Source organism: Protopterus annectens, chromosome 2.part2 (assembly GCF_019279795.1).
Source record: "Protopterus annectens isolate FY-2018-M chromosome 2.part2, PAN1.0, whole genome shotgun sequence".
NCBI classification, from domain to species: domain Eukaryota; kingdom Metazoa; phylum Chordata; order Ceratodontiformes; family Protopteridae; genus Protopterus; species Protopterus annectens.
The window spans coordinates 715361242-715383150 of record NC_056730.1 but is presented as its reverse complement, the minus strand read 5'-3'; the positions used below and the strand labels follow the sequence as shown (position 1 = coordinate 715383150).

At 39.6% G+C, this 21909-nt stretch overlaps 1 protein-coding gene across 8 annotated transcripts in view; it reads left to right on the top strand.

Annotated features, from left to right (window-relative positions):
• CAST (calpastatin) overlaps window positions 1-21909 on the top strand; it is a 1327899-nt gene that overhangs the window by 1096796 nt on the left and 209194 nt on the right. For all 8 annotated transcript variants that reach the window (XM_044064116.1, XM_044064117.1, XM_044064120.1 and 5 more), the window contains 3 exons: window positions 11885-11971; window positions 13133-13195; window positions 18253-18351. In XM_044064116.1, coding sequence (XP_043920051.1) covers window positions 11885-11971; window positions 13133-13195; window positions 18253-18351 — 249 coding nt within the window. The remainder of the gene's footprint in view (window positions 1-11884; window positions 11972-13132; window positions 13196-18252; window positions 18352-21909) is intronic.

The window sequence follows — 21909 nt, the reverse complement described above, 5'->3', positions numbered from 1 at the left end:
CAAACCCCTTCTCTCCCCAGGGGCCATCCTGATCAAAACAGACAACACAACTGTGATGTGATACATCAACAAGCAGGGAGGGACTCAGTCCTATCCTCTATGCAGGCTGGCCATGACCCTTTGGTACACAGCCTCTGCCATGCAACTCAACCTCTTAGCACAATTCTTACTGGGTTCACTCAACTCTCTGGCGGACCACTTAAGCAGAAATCTTCTGGACCCACACGAGTAGCAGCTCAACAAAAGAACCTTCACCCTAATAACTCAGAAATGTGGCACCCAGAAGGTCGACCTTATTGCCTTCCACACCATAGGTAGGTGCTAGACTATTGTCCCTAGGGCCTATACAAGCCTAGCCAAAAAGGTACCCTGGCTTTCGCCACCCAAGAAAATTATTTTCCTGTGCCCCTGTCAAGCAGAACCACAGAAGTGATCCCCGGGATGAATTTCTTATTACCTATCCAATCATCAAGATTTTTCTTGAAGAGTGCTAATGAGGATCTCTGTTTGACATAGATAGGTAGTCTGTTCAGGAGTATGGGAAGTCTCTGGGACAGGAATCTATCCCTCCAGCATGTTCTGTTTATTGTGGTGAGAAGGTTTAGGTCCTTAGAGTGTGTAGCTTGGAGGGATTGGGATTTCTTTAAGTGGAGCATGTCCAACAGCTCTGGGTTTGACATAGCTTTGTATGTTAGGCAGAGGTCGCCTCTGAGTAGGTGATATTTGACAGAGTAAAGCTGGAGTTTTTTGAGATGGTCTGCGTAGGGCATCTGTTTGAGGCCAGTAATCCTCTTTGTGAGGTATTTCTGTGGCCTTTCCAGTTGTTGTAGATGTCTTGTGAGGTACATACCAAAAGGGCCGTTGTACTCTATAATGGGTCTAATGAGTGATGAGTAGAGGGGAACAATGACCTCTTTTTTTTCTCGATGAGAAACCTTTTGTGATGAGGTGTGCCATATAGAAGGATTTCCTGACCACTGTGGTGATGATTATCAAAGGAGAGACTACTGTCCACATGTGTCCCAAGGTCTCTTATCACACTTTCGGTGTTGAGTAGACTACCGCTTATGTGGTAGCTCATGGGTACAGAGTTTTTACCAAAGGGGATGACAATGCATATTTTGGCATTGAGCTTGTAATACACACTATTACAGTTCCTAGCTGTAGCCACTAAATGAAGGTTTTAAAAGAGATCAAGGAGCAAGCAGACTCTAGAGAATACTTTTAACTGTAAACAGACTAGATTAGAACACAGAAACCACAAAAAATCAAAAATGCACAGAAAAGCTCAGATAGAGCACTCACAAACAGAAAATACAACTCTCAGTATGAACCATCAGCTCAGCAAGTTCTGCACCAGGGAACATCACTGCATGGCTTGGAAAGTGGATGCCCTGTCCTTCCCCTGGGTCAGTCTATGCCTTTTCTCCACTACCTCTCATCCCCAGTGTGCTGCTCAAAATAAAGGAGGAAAAACCAAGGACAATTCTTATAGCTCCAGACTGGCCTCATCAGCACTGGTACCCTTTTCTGCGCAGCCTGTCCCCTCTGCCACCTTGGCATCTCCCTCAGATTCCAAACCTCCTGACCCAGAGGGAAGGGGAATTCATGCATCCCCTATTGCAGACGCTCAGTTTGGCAGCTTGGCTTATTCCCTAACCAATCAATCTGCCAACCTCAGCAAACAGGTTCTAGATGTTATACGTGAGGCCAGACACCCTAGCACTAGGAAGACTTATGCTGACAAATGGAAAATGCTCTGCACCTGGATTCAGGCTAAGGGAGCCAATATGGTACAGCCCTCCCTCTCATTCCAGATTACTTAGCTGATCTGCTACACAGTGGACTCTCCTTTTTCTCTATTAAAATTCATGCCTCTTCTATCTCTGCTCATTTTCCCACTGAGCAGTCCCTATTTCTCACACCCTTTGATCAAACAGTTCCTAAGTGGGGGCTAGCAACTTGAGGCCACCCAGAAGAGCATCATCCCCAGCTTGGGACCGTACCTTTGTGTTGGAAAACCTCACCCTGCCCCCCTTCGAACCTGCCTCACCAGCAGAGCTACAATTTATCTCCTAGAAGGCAGTTTTCCTTCTGGCCATCACTTCAGCCAAAACGGTCGCCGAGCTGCAAGCACTCATGGCTGTAGAACCCTTCATCATCTTCCATACTGACAGGGTGTTCTTCAGGACTAACCCAGCCTTCATGCCCAAGGTGGTGTCCAGTGTGGCTCTCAACCAATCCAGTCATTTGCCCACCTTTTTCCCTAACCCACAGAACAAGGGGGAAAATATCATGCACTCTCTGGATGTGCACATACAGCTCAGATTCTATCTAGACAGGAATAAAGCCTTCAGAAAGTCTGATCAGTTGCTAGTTAGCTTTGCTGCAGGAGCAGAGGGCAAAGCCATCTCAAAAGAAAATGTCTCCAAATGGATAGCACACTGCATCCATTTCTTCTACAAACAACACTGAAAGCCTCCCCCCAAGGAGGTCCGAACACACCTTCACCAAACATTACCACCTGCCTATCTTTTCCAAATCCAGGACAGGGTTTGTCTCTGCAGTCTTGCAGGGCATCCTAGTCAGCCCCTAGTTTCCTTGACTGCCTCCACCCTTTTCCTCAGCTTTGGGAATCAACCCAAATGTGATGACTGCAACAGTGAAACACGAAGAACATAGTACAGTTGTGTACACTTACCATAAATGTAGATGTTCAAGTGTATTCACAGTTGAAGTCCTGGTTTTCCTCCCTCCATCCCCCTCTTCTTTCTTCTCTTTCCTTACAAGGGACATATTGGTATTTACTTTCTACTGGTGGGGTTCTTCCACCAGAACCTGGCTCCTACTTGGGGGCTCCTGACAGGTAAGGGCAAGAAAAACTGATGCAATGGTGTCGGCTTCCTTACTTTATACAACTGACGACCTGACGTCAGTCCTGAAGCAACAGCAACCGACGCAGAAATACTAAGCCTCTGGTATTCGGGCCGGCCAAGGGCTACCCAGGCAGGGTAACCCAAATGTGATTACTGCAACAGTGAATACACTTGAACATCTACATTTATGGTAAGTGTACACAACTGTACTTTTTTCTCTCTTATTTTAACTGAAGTTGTTCGTGATCACATGTTTGTGATGATTTATAATTGCTGTCTTGAGGGTCAATCTTAAAACGCTCTTAGTTTCATAAGGGAGATTTGTGTATTTAGTGATATGAGTAATGTAGTCTTATGTTTACAGAGGTGACAAAAGCTAATGATGGGTGAAACTTTGCCATAAAATACTAATGCTTGCAGTGGCAAAGGTCCTAGCTTATGCATCTGGCTACTTAAAAGGGTATTTAAGAAGATATTTTGCCGTCAAGAAGCCTTCATCATTTCCCTTGGCAAATTGCCACTTTTTGCCTCCTAAAGCATTGTTTATTTATTTATTTTTTTAATAACAAAATACTCTTTTTTTTTTTTATACCTTATCCATCACTTAAGCTACTAAAGTTCATCAGAAATTTCCATGAGGTAATTGAATTGCTTCCTGACAGGGTATGTATTGCTTTTTTGCTGAGTGATGGCTAGAAAAGACGTACTGTGCAGCAACACTGGATGTGGCTGAATATAAAGGTTGGAAGTCACTTGACTGACTCTGCTTCTGCATCTCAACCACATGTTGGTTTGTTAGACCCTCTTCTTTATCTGCAGAGGAGGAGGAGGAGGAGTTCAGAAAAGATCTTCCTTTGACAATGATGTTGATGGCTTTCCACTTTTCAGACACTCAGCTTTTCCAACAGCTGGACTTGCGACATACACATTAAACCTTGACATATTCTTTCCATCTAGTCCACCTCTGACCATATGAAGAAGTGTAGTTGAAGGCATGCATGGTAATGAGGTCCTTAAATACTCCTCACTTTTTTCCTAGCCTTCCGTGTCACAGGGTTCCTTTTGCCATTATGGACTTAAATCACAAATCTCACATTCCCATCTGCCTTTTTTTCTGAACAGATGACACTGATTTTTCCCACTGTATATATAGAACACATATTTGGATATCACAGTACACTGCAAATATGTATATTTTCTTTGATTTGAGTAAGTGGAATATTTTAATTTTGGCCATTCCTCTCTTCTGCACCTCATAGCTTTACAGAGTGTTGACGCTCAGTTGAAGCCAGCCTTTGTTAACAAGGTTATCAGCATGATCTTCCACTGAGGTGCCCTTTTCATCTGCTAATGGTTGCCCTGTCTGTGCACATAGTTCTTACAGGTTTATAGGTGAATACTAGGCTAACTGTCCTGAAGGGCAATTTTAAGCTTAGCCAATAACCCATTATCAAATGTGTCTATGAGGTGAAGACCTTGACCCTTATGCCAAACCTGCCCCCCTTGCACTTTCTTATTCCCATGCTCAGGAAGGCATGTGTCTGCCAGTGGCTCATTCCATGTTGTCACCTACTGGTGTAGGAGGAGCATCCAACCTCAGCCTTCCAGGTTGTTTTTTTTTTTTTTCATTGTCAAAGTTTAGTTCTCAGTCCTAGAGTATGCTGTAAGAAAGTTGTTTGTGGTTCTTTTGCATCAAATGCCGTTTTCTAAAGTTTTCTTCAGCTGTCAAATCATCAAACAGTGTCTGCAGTGGGGGAGAGTAAGGAGCAAAATGTAAAAGAAATCCACAGGTGCCAACATTTCAATCTGGCTACCCAGAGAAGGCTCTAGAAACTTAAGGACTATCCCCCGCTTGAAATATGTTATCAGTGGAGGGCAGTCAGCATAGGAGCCATCAGAAAGGTCCCTTGCCTTGTCCCAGACTTGAGCTGGAGTGAATGAAGAAAGTAAAAGATGAGGAGGCATTGGCCAGTGCCTCAGAAAGGATTGCCACTCAAGCATTCTCCATCTCTTTGCCAGCTTGAAACTCTCCCTCAGTTAGTGAGGGGACCTTTCTGGCAGCTATCAGCTGATGGTGTGTAGTGACGGAAGAACCATCTCTTTGACAGCCAGTATTAGGAATGTGCCCTGGACCTCCACCACTGCATCCCCTATGCAGATGCAAATGGGAAACTGGCATTAGTGTGGTATGTGGGCTGTGGAGTCTCATAACAGCAGCTTTGTGGCTGAACTCAAAGCTTATGCAGCTTCTCCTCTTGCATTCCCCATAAGGTCCAGCTTTGCCATATCCACTCTTTCCCCTTCTGGTGGCCTGTGGTCATTCAGTGGGTGTTGACATCAAAGTACTTTATGATGTTTATGGGATATGACAAAATGGGTGCACCAGTATGCCTTTATGTATTCTAATTTAATACGGTCTTAGCGCTTTACACAGACTATTACAGCCCAGAACTGTCTCTGGTGTGCACTCCATCTGCAGTGAGGACCTGTCTGGTTGCCACACACCTGACATGCAGGCTGTAGAACAAGCATGTGACACCGATTGTTTGAGCTGGCATGAGCACAGTTTCTCCTTGAGCCTGTAAATTCATCTGAAAGGTAGATTCAGAGAAGGCCTCTTTTTTTTACATCTGCCAGTTGATGTCCTTTCCCTTAGGAGGTGTCTCAAGTTCATGAAAACCATTATGGACTTTTTTTTACCCCCATTTTCTTTTGCTGATGAGTATAATCTTTGGGAGAGAAATTTAAAAATCTTGGTTCATCCCCTTTGCGGAACCTGTGCTAAAAGATGTCAACTTAGCAGCTCAGAACAATCAAGAGTCTAGTCATCCAGCTCCCAAGAAGGTTGATATCCTCTGCATGCTTTGTTGGAGCATATTTTGAAGAAGAATGTTAAGGTAGAATTTTAGTTCTTTGCCCGATACAGATCCCTGAGCTTTAAACATGGTGCTATCTGCTTAGTAATGATTCCAGCATTTTAGATGAAGTGGAAAAGATGGTATTGTTCAACTTAATGGTCAGACATTAAGAAGCTCACTTGCATATAGATGAAGGTCATCAAGGTTATTAATAGAATGTGCTGGAGGGACAGATTCATCACCCAGAGACTCCCTATGCTGTGGAACAAAATCCCGGTACATGTGAGGCAGAGCACCTCGCTGGCCTTGTTCAAGAGGAATCTTGACCAATGGATGGGAGATCGCAGATATACCCCAGGGATTACTTCAGTGTCACTGCTTGACAGAGGCACAGCAAAATAATAGGCATAGTTTTCTTCAAACTAAAGGGGTGGCAAAAGCCACATAACTATGGGCTAGGCTTATAAATGCCCTTGGGCAGATAGCCTAGTATGAACCTATGAACCTATAAGTCTTTATTTCCCCTAGTGCTCCTGTCAAGTCTGCTTTAAGGCAGTCTCCACAGTGGATGCTGGCTTTCTGAGGTTACCTCAAAATAGAGAATTTTGACCAGGGAGTGGTAAATTCTGGATGTGATATCAGTTATGCTTGATGTTTTTTATGCTTTTCCCCATCAGCAAGTCTGCTGCAAGACTATTTCTCCCTGTGGATCTCTTGGATTATAGTCAGACTCTACTTCCCAAAGGGGCTGTAGTGTCTATTCCTAATAAGACCAGAAGGCTGCGGATTCTATTCCCACTGCAGTTTAGTATTAAGGGGTGCTGCACTTCTGAGGGTATTTCCGTTCAAATGAAATGTTAAACCAAGGTCTCATTTGCTTGAGTTGGTCGTAGCTTAGGTGGATGTAAAAGATCCTATGACACCTACTAAAAAGAGTATAAGAAGTTCCCCAATGCCCTGGCCAAATTTCCCCTAGTAACACAAATACTGCAGTGTCTCCACACTTAGCAGAAGATAGATGCCAAAAATAGTGAGCCAATAAGCACCCTGTCTCAATTTTATATTCCAACTCCACTGTCATACAACAATGGAGAAAAGGTCAAAAAAGCCCTAAAAGTGTTCCGTCAGCTTAGCACAATAACACATTGCAATTAAATTCACTGCAGCATTTAATATTTGAATTAAAGCTTCTCAACAGCAAATCCATGGGTGGACTTTAATAAAGCCTACATCTTGCAGTCTATTTATACTGGGTCAATTTTGACTCCTGTTATCCTTTAGTAGCCATGATTTCAGGAAGCAGGGTTCATCTGGAATCTTACTGCTTCAGGACATAACCTTCTGAGGCTTATTGTGTCAGCCTTTCCATCTCTCATTTCTGTCAACTTGGGAAGTTCCATTACAGAGGCGCCTGATAGTAAGATATTACAGATATGCTAATATTCACCAAATCAGCTGATCTTCAAAAGCATACACTACAGTGGTTGTGTTTTACCCTTGCAGTGTACCTCTTGGCTTGGATATTTCCTCTGCTTACTAATGCAGATAATCAGTCTGGTGGGTGTAAGAAGCTTGTGATTTTATAGCCATATCTTCTTGTCTTTGTCTTTCTGGGTGCATTCACTCTGACTGCATGCAAACTGGGGGTTTGGGTACACCTGCTGCACTGTTGCATGACATTGTGGCTTATTCCAGCAGTGGATATGTGTCCTCATGATTAGAACTTATTGAATGCATAATCTTCATATCCGGAGTAAGGTCCTCAGAAACATTACACCCTGTAGAGTAACTTCTCAAGGATCAGCTGATATGGTGAACACTAATATGTATTGTTTCTTTCTTTCCTTGCATGATTAGCTAATTTCAGACCCATCTAAGGAAATATTGGAAATATCTTGCAGACATGGACAGTCATTTCACAATCAAAACATCAACTGAGAAATCCTGAGAGAGTTCAAGTATAAAAGCTTTAATTTGGGATACAGTCAACATTGTTTTTTTTTACCACTGCCAGAAATGAGACTTTCACTTGCTTGCTGTCTTAAGCTGTGACTTTGGATTTTCTTATTTGTCTTTTGCTTGTTTTTACTAAAGAACTTGTTTATGCCTTTTTCCTCATCTTTGTCATTTACATACTCCTGATCCAGACACTGAGGTCAGAGTATCTGAAAACTGGTCCCACCAGAAACAAGATGATTTTGCTATCAACAATTTAGCTGCGCCCAGCTTGCATTCTGTGTTCTAGAAGCTGGCAGCTTGCACTCTTCGGCCATCTCTTGCCCGTTAAGTATTCTGTAACTGGGACTGGAATTGTGTTCAGTATGAATTAGCGTTTTTCTAACTGCATACCTGGCTTTTGATGTCCAAGATATGGCAAGGTTTGGAATAGTGAATGAGATATACAGGATTTTTTTACCTCACTGTTATATAGAATACCAGAGTTGCTTATTCATCTGTCTGGAAATCATTTGCTTTAAGGGTGACCATTATGGCAGGTTAAGGGATGCAGGAGTAAAGCCAGCTTTTTTTTTTTTTTTTTTTTTTTTTTTTATTGACTTTTAGTTATAACAAAACAAATCATACAAAACTATAATACATTATAAAATATATAAACAGAAGTCACTCTACAAGAACTAACTATATACAGAACCCATCTATGCGAGGTCCCTAAAAAGAAGGTTTAAATGCAGAGTATTTATGTTAGTATAAACTCATACACCATTCTCCAAGTGTCCCTCTGTGTAGGATTTAGCCTCATGGAATACCACAGATATTTGTGGGCAGAAATATGCTTCCCAGCAATCTTTTGGAGTCCTTCCCAAGAAAGAGTCGATCTATCCCTCCAGTTTAAGGTGATATAGTATTTTATCAGCATAAAAGATGTTATAAGAAAGTGTATATTCTTAACGTCCTTCCCTTCCGGGGGTATATGGAGGAGGGCAAATTGCCAAGAGAGCGTAGATTTTTCATAGCCCATTATTTCTAGTTTGACTCTGAGGGCACACCAAAGCCTGTAAGAGCACTTTCAACTCCAAAAGATGTGCATGATATCTGCTTCATTCGTAGGGCAGAATTGGCAAAAAGGAGGGATTTCATTGTACATCTTGTTTAGTAAAGCTGGGGTATAGTATGCGTTATTTATTATCATAAGTTGGGTATATCTGAACTTTAGCAGGGGAATAGCTTTGGACAATTTTCGAATGGCTTGGGCAATGGACTCAGAAGAAATCGAGGGTCTTGTTTTATCCAAAAATCAGAATGGATAGCATCTTTCGAGCATCTGATTGCAGAGATTAGTTTATAAGCGTGAGAAACCATTTTCTTTTTACGATTTAGAAGATTCCATAATACCTTACATAATTCTAATTGGTATTCATGAATGTCGATATCTGCCCAAAATCTACTACAAATATCTTTTAATTGCCTAATCATGATGGAGTATTTGAGCGGAAGCTTAAGTCTGTTTCTGATGGAAGACGTATCATCCATCTTTAGTGAAAAGAAGTCAAGGACGGTTTTACTTTTGATCAGGGGGTATGGATTCAAATTAATCATATTCTCGTTTAGCTTAATGTTAGGATTAAGGTGTAAAGGTTGGAAAAGAAGAAAAGGTAAATGTAGGTTTAAGGATTAGGAGTAAAGCCAGCTTCTAAACTATTCACAGTCCCTAAATCCTCCGGAAAAAAATGGCTTTTTTCTGTGATATACCTAAATAAATGTGCAGTGCGTGTATTGATACTGGCTTTTTTACATTAGAAATCTTTAATTGATAACCTAGCAATATAACAAGCATCCACCTCTATTGATACACTTGTTTTCTTTGCTGCCCTAGTTATACTCTTTCTATTTTGTTTAAAGCAAGAATATTTGGTGATCTTGTGCTGCATAAAAGTTGACTTAGAGCAATTAATTTGTACACCGTGGGTTTTATGGTGCACGCCTGGCTATAGTCATGACCTATGTAGGTAAGAGATATCCCTTTTTTGTTAGACTAGTATTTATCTATGAACCTATTAGTCTGCAACCTATTAACAAGCTTAACCAATAACCAGGGGTCAAAACCCAACCCTGTATGTTGTTTTCGTGAGGTAAAGACCTTAACCATTATGCCAACCCTGCTCCTAAATAACCCATGTTCTGGATTACTTGGACTACAGTGGATATTGTTTTTTTTTTTTTTTGGGGGGGGGGGGTTACAAAGATTTCTAATGAAATGTCTTACTGTTGTTTTTCACTGAGTATTTCACTTGAACGTCAACTTCTGTACAATTTTGAAGGCGTTGATGTCATATTATGATCTGTAATCTGTTTATTAGTGATTTCTTTTTTTCCTGTGCTCAAAGCATTAGTAGTACTAGTTTCACACTATTTTGTTTTGTGCCCTTATTTCATGTCTGTCAGAAGTAGTACCCTTTGACAAGTATGTCACTCTGTGAGGAATCTGAAGCTGTGTGCTTTATTTATTGTTATAGGTCTGATTATAACTGCATAGAAAATGACAGACTTGTTTCACTGCCTGATAGTCATGACATAATATATAGTAATACATAACCTAGGACATCTACAGGGCAGCAAGTAAAACTATGTTGGGCCTAGATCAGTTGCTCTCAGTTATGCTAAGTTGTACTATTGTTATGGTTGTCATGAACCAGACAACCAAAGGTACTTGTGCCCCTGTTAGATGGTCTTCATGTTTTGCCTACCAGTGCTACTTATGTGTATGTGACCATAGCCCGTAGACCATTGCCATAATACCTGCTACATATATTTTAATGCTGCTGAGTTCAAGTGCCTTATGTTGAGTTCTGCTGATGGAGATGTCATTTTTCCACTTATTGTAAGCCTTTGGTCTTAGTTAATAAAGTAGATGCTACACTACTAAATGGATTATTTATTTCTGGATTTTTAACTGTGGTGAACTGGAGACTGCTGTATTAACCGTGTTTGGTGAAACGTGGCTTGTGTTGTTGTTTTACCATTTGTGTCCTGAGCTTATTGCCCTGCCATTCTCCCGCTATTTTACAATTGTTCTTATTGCTTGTTTGGGAGATTTATTCACAAAGCAGCCATTGTTGGACTAATTTTTCCACTTATGTCCTTTCCCTTTGCGATTACAAAGAATAGCTATATGTTTTCAGAACATGGTAACTAGGTTATAGTAGTACCTCTCAAATGTCCCTAATTTGGCTCAAAATGTTGTCTCCCTCCTAAAATTGGATTTTTTTTTGAAAATGCAGTGAATTACCATCAGTAAACACTAAGTCATTACAGTCAGAAACTTCTTTTGTCTCAAGAAAATCTTTTACCTCTCATCTTGTTTTTCTGTCAGATTTCTAAGTTAGCAGTACTGGTGTTTTAAAAGTATTATTAATTTGGGGCCTTATTTGTAATTTTTTTTGCATTGCCCCAAAATCTGACTGTAAAACATTAACAGCTATATGTGCTGTATTATTTTTTTGTAAATAAATTCATACTTGTGTATGTTATTTCTGATATTCGTAAAACTTATTTGCAAGGCATTCCTGTTACAGGGTCTGTTGCTCGGTGAACTGACTGAATTGCTAAAGTGAATTTTAAGTAGACAGAAATAAGAATGCTGTGGAGGCATCAAAACTGAGTCAGTAACACTGTGTAGCCATGTAAATGCAGTGATATCTAGTAAAATGGAAGTTTACGTAGAGAAACTGTATCAGTGATCTTAACTATATTCTCTGTGCTCAAAGCCAATGATATTACACTAGAAACTTGATCTATAGCACTCAAACCATGCATGTAGCCCACTGTATCTGCTTTGGGCCAGGTGTGTGTGTGTGTGTGTGTGTGTGTGTGTGTGTGTGTGTGTGTGTGTGTGTGTGTGTGTGTGTGTGTGTGTGTGTGTGTGTGTGTGTGTGAATCGTGCGGTAGTAAGCAGGTGGTGCTTATAAGCACAAGTTGATTGCTCTGAATCATAAGCTGCTTATTCATATTTCAAGAACATTTTCTGAATTGATACATGCCATTAGACCTTCTGCTTACCTGCAACTGCACCAAATGAGTAAATGCAAGGTCTTCTGACTCTATGCAACTATCTGTTTACCGTAGAAGGAATTACAAAAGTTTTGTTTCTAAGAGAAAATGCTTTAACTGAAGTTATTTTCTGAATCCTTTCAGGAAAACAAATTAAAGTCCAAACACATCAGCAAGCTTGGTGAACGAGATGATACTCTTCCCCCAGAGTACAGGAAATTATTGGAGAAGGTCAGTGATATGCTTTTCAACAGTATTAAAATTAATTTCCTCCTGCTTTGTTTGAATTGTTTTTATTACTGTAAAATTAGATTTCTGAAACGCTGAGCTCTGTTTCAAGCAAACACAGAAGTGAGTGTACAGGGGAAGGAGTGTCACCATCTTTTTTTTTTTTTGGCCCCCTAGCAGATGACCATCAGCTGAGCTGGTGCCTTTCCATGATCTCAGATGCCAAGAACCACCTGATCCCTGGGCCTAATCTGTTCTTCATCACATAATAAGAGTGGACATGGATTCAACCCAATACACAGTCATACTTTTCCTGCCTTAGGCCTGAACCATGTATGGGAGCTCTTTTCCATCAGTATAGCTGGTTCTGTTAACCTGCAGCAAGATCATGATGAAAAATGACTTGTGGCCTGACAGGGGAAGCATTTCTGTGTGTAGATACTAAATGTTACCTCCACCAGGTAGTGCATAATCTTAGCATTTAGAGCAGGATGCGGCTTGTATTAGCAGCATGTATGCAAGGCACTGCAGTTAACATGACAGCTTGCATTACACACCCTAGAAGCATTGCATAACTTTAGTTTGATTTATATCCATAATTATTATTGGCGTAAGTTTCTCTTTCATGTAAGCTGGTGTTTTAACAAACATAGTTATCATTTGGCAATTTCATATTGATGTTTTAAAATTGTAATGTCTGTTAAATTCTCTGTATTAACATATCTGTTTATCCTTTCTTGGTATTTTGTCAGTTATATGACAGCCACTGTCTTCACTAATATAGTATTTGTCCAAAATGTGCATTTGTCGGAGGTCTCTATAGTCGAGGGTTAGCCCCTGACCTGAGAAACATAGATGATTATTTTAAGTTTGAGAGTACAGTAAAGAAAACCCTACATGATGATGTTGCCCCCCCCCAAAAAAAAATTGTCCCATCTGAAGAAGTGAGTTAGTTCCTTTTCTTTATCTACTCACTTTTCTGTGAGCTGAACTTCTTGGATCAGCTAGCCCATGTAACCCTTGTTTATTGTCTCCATCTTCCTATAATATTTTGTAACAAGCTATTATTCAGTATTTCAATTCCTGTAGTGGAGGTTTGAAGATTGTATAGCTGCTTCGAAGTAAAGTCTAGCTAAGGAACTTACCTGCAAATTTGTTGTTTAGGAACCCACTGGTGGCAAAGGTGCACATACAGGAAAAGCAGAAGAAAAACCTAAAGTGCCTCAGGTATGCCACAGTTCACATAACTATTTTTCTAGAATCAAATATGGGACCGTGAAAGATTTAAAAAAAAAAGAATAAAAGAAACATGCTATTCTGGTTTACCTTTCATTAAAAAAGATATCTGTATCTGCTGTCTGTCCTAATTTATATGATTGCCATTTCACTAAATGCAGCAGGAGTAGTGCAGAAGGGTTTCTCTGTATTTTTTTTTCCTAGCACATATTTTGTAGCAGTAGACAAAAGAGACAAACTGAAGTTTTTTTGTCATTACAATTGCAAGTCACTGAGTAAACTTAGAGGAACAGTTACCATAGGCACTGGCAGACAGCACAGACGATTAAGGTGACAAGCTGTTAATAGGCTTTAGACAGTTCTCTAGGGTTTGATCCGTTCAGCCTCCATTTGCCTGTCTTAATTCTTCCAAACATACACCTCAACCTGGAATCGTCAAACATCTGGACAAAGGTCAACTGGCCAAAAATCTCTATGCTGATTAACATAAAATTTGCATAAGTGATTATGTAACCCCACCCACTCCACTGGAATTGTGGGATATCAAGTTTTAAGCAGAAGTTGAAGAGCAGGCAAAATATTAATGGCATCATCTCTTCATCAGCATTATCTGTATTTATCTTGTATGATGTACAGTTTGTGTGTGTTTTTCTTTATACATTAGAATACTCCACCACCAAAGCCCCATCGGATGACTCTGGTTATTGTACATGTGGTACATATTAATATTATATTACAAATACCCCTTCTCCCCATTTTACATGTGGTACATATTAATATTATATTATAAATACCCCTCCTCCCCATTTTACAGATATTTTACCTGTTGCATACTATTGCGATAGTGCATTTTTTTAAATACTTGCTTGAGGGAAGCGCCTGAAAATGGTCAGCAAAAACAGGGATTCTAGACTTAATAAACAAGACAGACATATCGCATACCAGAACCCTTAGTCAGTGGTTTACAATCATTACTGTACTTCTTTAAAAAAGGTGTTTTAGTAACCCATTAAATTGGGCTTAGGACACATTTTGCTTACAAATGAGTGCATTCAGATTAAAGCTACCAGGTATAATCTCTGGAAAAGGCAGCAGGTACAATTGGTGCACATTACACAACACCAGACAGACAAACAGCAACATTTTTTTCCACTTTATGCTGTGATCATATGCCCACCTTTAGCTACAATCTGAGTAAAAAAAAATCAAAGACAGCTGAGAGGTATGCATGTGCGCACTTAAAAAGGTGGCATTTCATCCCATCGTCCAATATATGAATCTTAGCAGGTTTAGGGTTGCTACCTTTTCAAATGGCCAAAGTGGGACATTTTCGGGACAAACATCAGATTTTACAGGCTGTCACATGCCCACGGTCAGTACAAAGGATGGAATTTAACTTTTTTGCCTAAATAAAAGCTTATTCTTGTAGCATTTTAATTGCTTATTCTGTTTCTTATAACATTTAGTTATTTTAGATACAGAATAACTGTTTTATGCAACTATCACATAAAATATAGGAAATAACTTTGTCCAAAAATCTCAGGACATTTGCCATTTTTTTAATTTTTTGTCAGGACACAACTGCCCAAAGAGACACTGTCCCTCGCAAAGTGGGACAGGTGGTAACCCTAAGCAGGTTAGCCAACGACACCATAATGTAAGCAAAAGACCACATTACACATCCATGCAACTAACTTTTTGGTCTTTGAACTGCCCTGCCATCCAACAATGACGCATAGAAAAACTGGTCACAAACTACTAGGAACAGTGTTAAGAGAAGAAAATACTGTAGTACATCCAAAACAACCCGGACTAAAAGTAGCTTAAATGCCAACAAAAGTAGTTCCACAAAGAAAATGAAAATGACCTTTTACTACTACCAGAACTGACAGTACAATGAATCTCCTTAATCGCACAATTTTGAAATCAAAGACGGCAAATGTCAGAGTTGGAGAGCAGTCACAAAAGTGAATTCATCAGAAATCTAGACGTAACAGTTAACCGTGAAAAAAAGGCTCACAAAACAACTGAGCACAAGTCCTTCAATCTGTAGCTATTCTATACGTCATGAACAAAACTGCAAAAAAGAAAACCCACTCAAAAATCTAAAGTAAACACTGCAAGATGGAAATACATGTGTTTAGATTGTAATACACAGTAACCAAAACGTACAGCTCCAACCTTGAAAGAAAATGTGTTTTGGAAAACGTGAAAAGTTGGTCTTAATTACTGAAAATGTTTACTCCTATTCTGCAAGTGCAGGACTTCAAGTTTTCACAAGGATTTTCACGTATGTTTCTGTAATCCCCAAAGATATTCCAAACATTGATAGCAATAAAATAAACGTCACCACAAAAACAAGAAAACAGTCAGTACATTGATAGTTATCTTCCCAACATCTTCCCTATGAATCAGGGCTTCAGAACTCACAGATTGCAATCCACACACTGATACTGTAAAGATTTCAACTTCTTGCATAGAGCACACCTCTCCCTGGTAACCTCCACCCCTAGACAGTTCCCACCAGTTCATTGTTTTATCTTAGTTTGCTTGCTACGTTGCCATGTTTACCCCAGTCTGGCAGATTCAAATAACAGTAACTTTAACCTAGGGCACTGTTCTTCCAGAGGCTGTCTTCTGTATTTTCTGTAAGTTATTCATTATATAAATACACACAAAATATATTTTAAAACAAGGAAGCAGTGTTTCCTTGCTGTAAAAAAATAAAATATTTACCTGTCCTGAAGCCACCCCGGTTTAATAAAAACATGCTCCTAGCATGGTGGGGGCGCTAGAGTGAAATGCTGCAGTTGATCTGATGATTCAAGTCATGTTACACTTGCACATTGCTGACAAGCCTGCAACAGCTTATTAACCCAAACCATAACCTTAATCCTAACGCTACCCATGACCCTATCCCTACATATTGTATTAGTAAAAATCGTTTCCCTAAAAGTAACTACTACATAAGACAAAAGGACACAGAACATACAAAATGCTGAATCTGTCCCCTTACCCCAACCCTTACTCTGTAACCTTAACCTCTGAACACTGGCATATTCACACCAGCTGCTATAACGCAGTCTTGCACACCTTCCCAACCACTGCTTTTTCATTGACACACTCTTGCTTACCTACAACATATAAAACTAACGTCAATCATATGTTTTTTCACATAAATGAACATCCATTCATTTATGGATTTTCTCTTTTTTACATGCTTAAAAACACCAAATCTTATAATAAAATTGGTATTTATTTCAGTATAAATTAACATAAAGGCTCCAAGTTTGACAGACATATCTTCTGCTTAATTGATATTTAAAGGACCTGTGAAATTAAGTCTTGGTCTCATATGCCCAAATCATGGGAAGGTAGCCATTTCCAGAGTTGAGGTACAAGGTAGTCAAATGACTAAACCACTCCATGTCTCCATATGAACAGTAGGAATGACTTGCAGCCCATATCTTGACAATCTAATTTGCTTGGTGATGTCAGAGGGAACTTCAGCAGATCGCTGGGCTAGGCTATGTTAGGGATGATAAATGAGAACTTAAATTTTAAAAACTGATCCTGCAGCCATTGCAGATCTTTCTTCAAACATAATAAATAGTAAGTGGAATGGGTCATTTACCTTAGGTGGGTTATGGTGATCAAGGTACCTGCCTCAGATGCCAACTTATGGGGGCACTGAACCTTGAAAACTATTTTGACACCTTTCAAGCTGTCAAGATTGCTTATCAGACAGTTTGTAACTTGTCAGACTTTATTTTTATTAAAGGCAAGTACATAAAAATGTTAGACAACTTACAAACTTGTGTAATAAGAGATTGTGATCTCTAAATGACAGTTTGTAGGCCGTCAGAACTTTTTAAAATATTCAGTAGGTGGGGGGCACCTTGTGGGTGTGTTGCCCAGAGTGCCAAATTCCCTTGCTACAGCTGTCATATGGAAAGCAGTATTTAGTACCCTGGCTGCTAACAGCAGACAAGCTCAAGGTCAATAAGCCCAGGTTAGAGTATTAAAGTAATCAAGAATGAAAAATACCATTGCATGACTGACTCAGCAAGGTCTAAAGATGACAGTTAGTGCTTAGTGTGAGAGAGATTCTTTAAATGAATATATAATGACTTAAGAGCTGCAGAACACCTCTCCTGTAAGTGTCAGTGAGCCGTCCAGTGTTACACACAGGCTATGCATGCAGGCTGCAAATTCCAGTCTTCTCACCCAAAAATAAATTAGTAAATCATAGAAGAGAGGAGGGGAGGTGGTGAGACAGACAGTGAAAAGAAATAACATCACCTTAGTCTTTGACCGACCCAAGTTTAAGTTGTCAAACCAAGATCCAAGATGAGACCAGCCTCCAAACATGTTTCACAGATAGTACAATGAAATGAATAATAGGACAATTGAAATGATTAATAGGACAAGGATGGAACTTTCATCGCATGCATGCAGTTATGTTGATTGCAAAGTGTATGAAAGGCACATAAATCAAACTGATTACAATTCACAAAACAAGAAATTCTCCTTTGTAAGTGACTTTTTTCCTCTTTGCTGAGGACAAGCATCCACTCACCCCTATGAGTTTCTATATACTAACTCTTGAGTTTGGACAACAGTGGGGAAGGAATTAACCGCTGCGTACTGTGGATTGCCTCATAACACTGTGCATGCAGGGTGCTTTCCATGCTGAGAGTTCTTTGGAACCTTTGATGCCCAGAAACCTCAAGTATTTTGCTGCGTCTTAACCTGGAGCATGGAAACTGAACAGAGCAGTAACCATTGATTACATCTGTCAAGCATTTGTGATGAGTATGTAGTTTTCATTTCTTCCTATTAAATTCACCAGATTTCTGTTTAAAACAAGAGATAACATAATTGGGAGAATTACAAAAGTCGGGCCTAACAGTAGATATGAAAAATACAGTTTAATTTTTAAAGCATTAGGCTTTTGTACTGCACTGTCACTGTTCTTAATGCTGAGATTCATTAATGTATGTTGGTTGAAATGCATTTTCAGCACATTTTATTACTTTGTTGAACAGAAATCGATGAGTGATAACGATGCAATTGATGCTTTATCAGGAGACTTTGGTGGCTCACCAGCTACCACACCACAGAGTAAAGCACAGCCTGGCAGTAAGGTAATTATCTTCCATTTTTAACAAATGATAGAATAAGTAACGCCTACAGATGTTGTTCTGTTCACTAAAGTAAGTTGCAGCATATGGAGGGAAGGTCTGTATTCCTCTTGAATTTCACTATGATTTAAAAGTAAATGAAAGGGTAACAGTTTGAAATATCAGATTCCCAATTCAGTGTTACAATATATTGGCACTAAATGCCATTTCTCTGAATATTCCCTTTTCTCTGAAGTATGGTGGTTTTGGAGGTGGTATATAGAGATGTGGAGGGTGTGGGGTAGCTACATGCAAGGAGACTTGCACTCATGTAAGAAAGACGTTTGAAGGAGAAGAGTGATGTTCTAGATTCATGATTCTCTTGTATTTTTCAGTCTTTTTCTCTCTTTCGGGACTCAGCATTGCAAGTCCTGACATACCAGTATGAACCCAAATGAATGCATTGAACTTTGGTATTTAGTACGAAGAATATTTTTGATTCATCTGGCAAGATCACAGCCATACCTCTCAACTTCTTAACACAGGAAATCTGAACAAAGCCTAAAATAATGGGGGACAAAGGCTCAAAAATAGGAACTGATTTGAAATATTGGGCTTATTAAATGTAGAAAGTTCCTAGAATAGCAGGATTTGTATATGCATGCATTTTTCTGAAGGATATGAACTGTGAAACTGAAATGTATATCATTACTTAGTGACTTCAATCCTCAGTGATTTACTAGAAAAACAAAAAATGTATAACAAATAGACCAAAAGTAAAAAATCTGGCATTCTGTGAAGATCTAGACAGTTGAAAGGTATGTATGATCACAGCTAATGAAAGACATTACAGAACTTTCTTGTGATGCACTGTTTCTAAACCTATGTAGCTGTTATCTGCAGTGCTCGTGCTTTCATTACATGTAAACCATGATGTTAGTTAATTGTTATTGCCATAGGCACAGCAGTAACATGTTTAGTAACTACTTTCCAACCTTGAAAGGTGGTAAGTTCCTTTTAGGTTTAACTGTGTGGTAAGTGCCTCTCCATTTATGCGATATTGAGTGCATCTTAGGAGTATATTTTAGAAAGCTACAGGAACTCTTGAAATTATGTGTCCTTGCTTAACAAAGAGTTTAAAATCTTTGTGCAGTCAGTTTGTGATAATAAAGGTGAAATGTGGCCACTAAGTGGCAGAGTGATGGCAAGCTTTAAGGTAATTCTCACCAAAGGATCTGTTGCACTGTTGTCCGCAGTAGCATAGCTAGAGCAAGGGGAAGGGAGTAACTGCCCCAGGTGCAAAGTGTTTGGTAGCACTATTGGATTGTCCATACAGTCCATCCGTCATTCTTGGTGAATACTGACTTTTAAAAGCTAGTATTATATTTTTGGTCAAACCTGAGAGCTGTAGCTTTCTGTGTGTAATCTAAACTTTAGCAACTGTTTGCTGCCGTTTAAGTAAAAGAAAACTGTTTGTTTAAAATTTAAAAAAAAACTTTTTTTTTTACACTAAAATCTGAGGAAGGGGTTGTTGGGGGGCAGGGTGCTGAAACATGACCTGATTCCCTCCTGCATTTCAGGAAGCCCAGGAACCTGATCATGGATGTTTTTGTCCCTTCCATTGAAGAGATGGGTCAGGAGGGAGAGGGTGTGTATTAGCTGTAATTTTGCATGTTCACATGCAGGGGTGTCAGTCAGACATGACATTAGCTGACCCATGTTAAAGGAGGCCAGCTGCCTTTACCACATCTTTTCACATCTATTACCACTGAAAGATAATTTAGTTTACTACATTCATGAAATTTTGTCTCACTTGCTGGTACAGCACTGAAAATCTACATTATTTTTTATTATGGCTTGTGATGTTGCATATTATTGCATACACTGATGGAGACTCTGTTTCAGGGTTATCCTTGTGATAATTTTGTAAAAACGTACTGCATCCATGATTCCATGCACTGTGTGGAGTGTAACAATGGGACTTTTTACAATGTGTATCAAGTTTAGTGTGCAAATACTTTGGTGGAAGAAAAATACAGTTGCATGGAGGACTTAATGGAGTTGCAAATTATTTTTGGACCATTTCTTGGCTAGCTTCAGGTTTTCGTGCGCATAAATGAGATCACATTGTTATTCTTATGTTTACCTCTCAGCTGCTTTGATTTGGGCATAGCACTATGGTTTTTCTTGTCGGATTTTGCCTTCTTCCTCCTAGGTCTATTACCTTTACACGTAAATTTTCAACTTTTTAGTGGAGTTTAAGACTACACACATTATTAAATAAGTGAACCAAGTCTGTGAAAAGATTCCTTATCAAGAACTATATGTGCTGTATTACTTGAAGAATCTCTGTTTTAAAAGATAACAAAATTCTCTTGGAAGATCAGGTACTGACAAAACACACTAAAAGGACATTATACTATAGACTGATCATGAATTTCAGGGATTTGATGGTTTATAAATAACCCCCTCTCATTTTCTTTTGCCTTCTTCCTGTGTGTCCCAAATTTTATTCACCAGATTTTCTTCCACTTTCTGCACCTGTGCCTAAACTACTGCAATCTATTTTTTTTTTTACTTTCTCTGCAGTTGGAGTTACTTTGGTTTCTGCTCTGATCTCCTCATTTCTTCACCTGTCCCACAGAGTGCATCATACCTCCCATCTCAGGCACTTCATCTCCATCACCTCTAGCTTCCTCAATTACTCTGCCTTCAATGCCCTGGTTTCTGTACCATACAGAAGTACTGGTTGCACCACTGCTTTGTATACCTTACTTTTTCAGCTTCTTTGGCATTCTTATGTCACATTTTATCCCTAACACACTTCCACTTGGCTGCTGCTCCTCTGATTGTAGTATTGACCTCCTCATTCAGACATCCCTTCTCCTCAACCACCCCTCACAGATGTTTGAAACTGTTACCATCTTCCATTATTTTCCCTTCTAATTCAACTTGTAGCTTCTGATTTCACCCATGTACTGCCATTACTGATTTATCTGTACTCAGTTTCATCCCATGTGCCTTCCGTTTTACATTCCATTCCTCTATTATTGGCTGAAGTTCTTGTTTAGAATCTGCTTGCCTGTCCACATGCAACAGCTTTGCTGATCTGACCTCTCTGACCTTTTGCTAATATAGTCCTTCACCAGTATGAACAGCAGTGAGCTCAGAGTAGACCACTGATGCACAACCACTCCCACTGGGAACCCGTCTGTGAGTCATGAATCATTGGGTCCTTGTAGACTGCACTAATTCTACCAATATTTCTGGGAATTCTATCCATCACAGCACTGCCCAAATCAGCATTCTTGGAATCTTGTCATATGCTTCCTCCACGTTTAGGAATGCCCATTGTGGCTCATTCCTCATCTCTAGTTTCTCCTCAACTATCCATCTTATTGCTTGCATCAAGTTGGTTGTACTGCATCCTGATCTGAAGCCATACTGGTCATTTCCCGTATTACTTACTGCTATTCTGCGTATTCTGGTATCCATTATATTCTGAACATTTTTTACACTAAACAAGTTTTAGGTTTATATTTAATTTATAGTTTGTCAAAATTACTGGTTGACTACATTAGT